The 4,989-nt window shown below is 40.7% G+C and overlaps 1 protein-coding gene across 1 annotated transcript; it reads left to right on the top strand.

Annotated features, from left to right (window-relative positions):
- Positions 1-1,901: 1,901 nt before the first annotated feature.
- LOC134079559 (SLC35A4 upstream open reading frame protein) lies at positions 1,902-3,950 on the top strand. The gene is made up of 3 exons (XM_062535652.1): positions 1,902-1,956; positions 2,457-2,555; positions 2,759-3,950. The coding sequence occupies exons 1-3, from the start codon at positions 1,942-1,944 to the stop codon at positions 2,951-2,953; spliced, it is 309 nt and encodes a 102-aa protein (XP_062391636.1). The 5' UTR covers positions 1,902-1,941; the 3' UTR covers positions 2,954-3,950.
- Positions 3,951-4,989: the final 1,039 nt, after the last annotated feature.

Genomic DNA, 4,989 nt, shown 5'->3' with positions numbered 1-4,989 from the left:
CACCCACCCCCACCCAACACCCTCTCCCCCTATCAGGAGCCGCCTTAAGGGTGGCTAAGTGTGCTTCCGAGGGATGGAAAGAGCCTGTGTGTAGAACAAGAAAAGGAACACAAGCATGAAGCACCTGAGTCTGATCATAATCACGCCATTGCTGTCCGAGATGACACTGTTGATAAAACAAAAACAAAAAGGAAATGACTGTTTTATGATCACGGGATATTGTACAGATGTTTGGAAAAAGTGGTTGAATCAAGAATATATATATACACATATACATATTGTGCGGGACAGGAGTGGAAGTTCTTTTTAACTTTAATAAGCAGACATTTCAAAATGAAATGACAATGAATGAATAACTATAAATAAAAAGCAGAAATACTGACATGCCTTGTTATTTCTTTGACAAAAAGCCATTTCCTCTTTAAAATAGTCAGTCTCTCAAAATCATGTAATATCACTCTCATCAGTGGGAGTAAATAACTCGCAGAGCTGACATTGGGACCAAGTTGACATTTAAATGACTTTTTGTCTCAGTGATGCACGATCCAGCCAGTCCACCTTAACAGAGAGCCACAACCTGACGTCTTCCAGCAGCACGTCATCGTCCAGCCTCTGTTTGCATCATCCTTTGCTCACCTACATCATTGCGTTGCCATGGCAACCGGCGGTCCAGTTCCTGGCTGCATCAGAGTTACCGGGATGAGCTGCACTGAGGCTCATGCGGGAGCTGTGTAAGTGCTGAGAGCTGACACAAGACACCGATAACAACAAATTGTTTTTCTCATTGTCTGAGATTAAATGCTGTAAGTGGTTGATGATAATGTAGGCTACAGGCTGACTGAAACAGCAAAATATGAACATTTGTCTGTCAAAATAAGCCATTACATCCCAGGTGAAGTAGCAGCTATAACTTGACGTTTAAGAAGTAATAATTTCATAATTAGAAAAACACACAACAGCAATTCACACACACACACACACACACACACACACACACACACACACACACACACACACACACAAACACACACACACACACACACACACACACACACACACACACAAACACACACACACACACACACACACACACACACACACACACAAACACACACACACACACACACACACACACACACACACACAGGCAGTTGTTTAACAAGAGTAGGCTGGTGAAGATATAATTGGCAGCTGCATGCAGGCTCTTGTCCTTGTTATCTCTGAGCAGCACTTCTTTGTCCATGTTTGATTGATACGAGTAGCCTACTACAAGTGTTTTCCAAGCTCAAATAGGCAAATGAGGATATTGAGTAATGCAAACAATTGTTGCTGGCTGCCTAGTGTATTACCCCAAGTTCATAGACCATTCTCAACGCCAGTACTTCTTAATTTTGTTCAATTAGGCCTATCTAATTCATTCTTATAATGAATATATTCTAATTGCTAAAGTGAAAATGACAAACTACGACATCAACATCTAACCATACTCATTAGCTCAATATGCCTCTTTGCTGTGTTATAGGCCTGTGGGTATTTATTTATTTATTTTTGTCCCGTCTTGTGCATATCGAGCATGTTAAGGACTATTCTCACATCAACATGTTATCCTGAATAGCCTACCATGTCTTCTATTTCAATGAATTAAATCAATAATTATATGTAAATGATAAATGTTATTCCTTAGTGCTTCTCTATTTGCCACTATAATGCAGCAGTAGTAAAAAACAATGACGCAAAAAAAATAAAACAGGTAGTCATACCAGCATACTGGAAATGTCCCTGGAATTGATCAGAGCCCTGAAAATCTGAAAATGGCTAAATATCGCCCTCTGTCGTCATGTCCTAGAAACTTCAACTAGTCCAGATCAATCGCAGGCAGATTAATCACACGCTCTTCAGGCCCTGTAATCGTTACCGGAACTATTCGCTCGCTTTTCAAACATGGCGAATGACAAGGTTAGTACATTTTCATAACACGTTGGACAATCCTGTGAGTCCCAGTGAACTGTGAAGGCAATGGAAATGCTACTGTTAATTTCCAATCAATTAATTTGTTTATGTGCTCTTTGTAATTTCGCTTGAGAGCCACATTTGCCCGTTTTCTGCCATTTTTCGGCATCCAGTGTAAGTTAAGTCTAGTCAAAGTTAGGGAAGAGATCGGTGCCACACGCGGAAGGGCATTATCCTACGTTAAATTGTTAAATTGCAATGGTTTATTTCGAATGATACAGTAACATGAGTAAACCAAGTATAGCCTTTGAAGAAAGCTAAATGTATCTAGGCAGCCTCGTTCACATTTTCAGTGGGCATTTTTGTGGGGTTTTAGGGCACACCCCATGACTCATTGATTTAACCCTCTCAGTAACGTTCGACATATTTAAAACTATGCAGGCATGATGTAGTGAAGTGCTGGCTACCTAACGTTAGTCTGGCTGTTTTTTCTTTTATAAATTCAGGATCCTTTCAGACAGTTGAGAGATCTTGCAACGCTGAAAGATCAGTTGGAGGACATCCAGCAGCGCTTGGAGAATGAGGTTCAAGTTGGCATGCCTCAGGTAAGTTTGTGTCAGGTAGTTTTGAAGGTGATTGTGTGGACATTATATCCATTTGTAGGCTACTGTTTTTTGTAGGTACTGCATCTTTATGACAGTGCATCTGCGACGTGTTTTGATGGTTACAGAGACATTTTTATCTTGTTTATGGTAGTGGTTTTATTGGTCACAGAGAAGTCATTATATGTTGTCTTTTTCTTTTGCAGGGAGGCAGTTTCCTTTCCTCTCCCTTCCTCAAGGGCTTCCTCGCCGGCTATGTGATCGCAAAGCTGCGTTCCTCTGCTATCCTGGGTGTGGCTGTGGGCACATGCACTGGCATTTTTGCAGCACAAAACTACCGCGTGCCTAACATTGAGGCAACCTTGAAAGATTTCAGCTTCTTTAAGAAAGGATCCAAGTGAATTCTTCCCCGGTTGCCCTAAACTTGAAAACCATGGGTGATGGACTGCTGACCATGTCACACTAAAGAGTTTCCATCGGTGAGGGCATCGTGGTGGAGCATCTCCTAGCATATGCAGTGGCACTTTGTATTTATCGTTTGGTGTCAATTTAATTGGAAGTGTGTTTTTGTTCACGTGTGAGGAAGATTTTCTGGGATATTCTTTGTGGACCCACACTCAGAGTGTCTCAAGTCCTCAGCCTGGAATGTTGTTTTTTTTTTTTATTTACATCCTATCTAAGTTACATGCACAGTTTGGCCTTAGGCTAAGCTTGACCCTTTTCTGTCATATAATGACATTATGGCTCTGATGTTTGAATGAAACCAGATATGTGCTGGAATAACTCTGTGTTCATTCAAGTACACACAGGCAGTGAGGCCTGCTTTTGCTAAATCTGCTCTTGCTAAATTTGACCCTTGATTCTTTTAGGTTCTAAGTACCTCCATTTACAGGGATATTTTAGACCACCTCTATACTCAGGAGAAGTGTAAATTGTGAAGAATAATGTTAGGTACTGCTTTGATAATGTTGTATAACTAGTGTAGCTGACTGCCATTATGCTTCTACTGTGCCAGCAGACCACTGGTGCCATTCAAGTATATATTTCCCCCTCTGTAGCCTTCTGACACATACACAAGAAGACCTTAATATCTTGACTGCTGTGCAGTTGATCTGGGACTCAATGTATATCATTCTCCAAACAGCCTTACATAAAAACCATTACGCATGCACTGCCTGTCTAGTAGATTACTTCATGTTCTGGGTGCTGGGTCGGGCTGGGCAAGGCTGTTGCACTCATCTACAAGGAAATGCAGTGAGGTTCTCTTTTGAGATGTTGTCTTTGTTTAAAGTTTTATGGCATGCATGTGGATAGACTTGTAGTCTTTTTTTAACATACAACCTGGGAACTGGAACCATTTTTTCCAATTTGCATATAAATGTACTTTCTAAGCATTTGTAGACTCGTGTGTGGTGTACTATTCATTTGCCATCCCATGATATCACGTTGTGCTGCGCTATAACTGGCCTGTTCCAGTGTGAGCCACTTGAAAATGGAAGTGCAGTAGTAGAGATGAGTAGCCTGGGTGAACCCAGACAAACTTGTTAGCAAATTTGAATTTGCTCTGCAGGCCCGTCTGGAAATGATCTCATTGATGGCCGTTTCCAAACTTCCTGTTTTACTATTTCCAGCGGGATATGAAATAGTTAAATTAAACACATATTGCTGCATTACCTTTAAATAATTTTAGAAGCAGGTGCAGTTGTTTACTCCTCAAAGAGAGTACATGTTCCTGGGTTTTTGTAGCTTTGGCTAGCGCCTACCACTTCTCGATGATTAATTAATGAGACGTGGTCCTAATGGCCTGACAAAAAAACCTTTCAGGAGTCTTTGCCATTGATGTTCATGATGATGGATGTTGATAAATTAGCTAATGAAGGAAATCGGAATAAAAGGAATTATTTAGGATAGTGGGCTGCATCACCAGCCCTATAATGCAGGTCAGAGAATGATTGGTGTGTTATCTTGGCTAAATGTCAAAATGTGGTCCAACGTCACGTTTTACTTTGGCAATCTGCTGATGGGTGTCTGTGTTTCTGGGGAAACTGAAAAAATAGTTTTTAGTTCTGTCGTTAAGAAATACAGTAATAAGATATTACTCCATTCATTCATCCTCGATTTTGCCCAGTGCAACATGGGCGAATGGGCTTCTTTCCAGACCGTGGGGCTAAGAGATCTTGCTTTAGTTGCAGAATAAAACAACCCGCAGTGTGCCAATGGCTCTTAGTTCCCAGCAGGCTCCAAGAAACAATTTATCTCAAATCAATTGAATTCCTTTTGGCTCTATAATGGATTGACCATACATCAGTCTTGCACAACATTTCTACTGGCGGCATACATGATACAATATTTTGTGATATTTAGTGATGAAGGACTCATTAAAACTTTATGTGAAATGTTAAGCTGCCATGATAATCATGCTATCATGATATCAACC

This window comes from Sardina pilchardus, chromosome 5, assembly GCF_963854185.1.
Source record: "Sardina pilchardus chromosome 5, fSarPil1.1, whole genome shotgun sequence".
Classification (NCBI taxonomy): domain Eukaryota; kingdom Metazoa; phylum Chordata; class Actinopteri; order Clupeiformes; family Clupeidae; genus Sardina; species Sardina pilchardus.
The sequence above is the reverse complement of the archived record's forward strand: the minus strand, read 5'-3'. Positions and strand labels throughout refer to the sequence as shown.

Excerpts from the sequence above, each read along its gene's own strand:
- LOC134079559 (XM_062535652.1), top strand. Across the intron at positions 2,556-2,758 it reads TTCAAGTTGGCATGCCTCAG|GGAGGCAGTTTCCTTTCCTC; the intron begins GTAAGTTTGTGT and ends TTTCTTTTGCAG.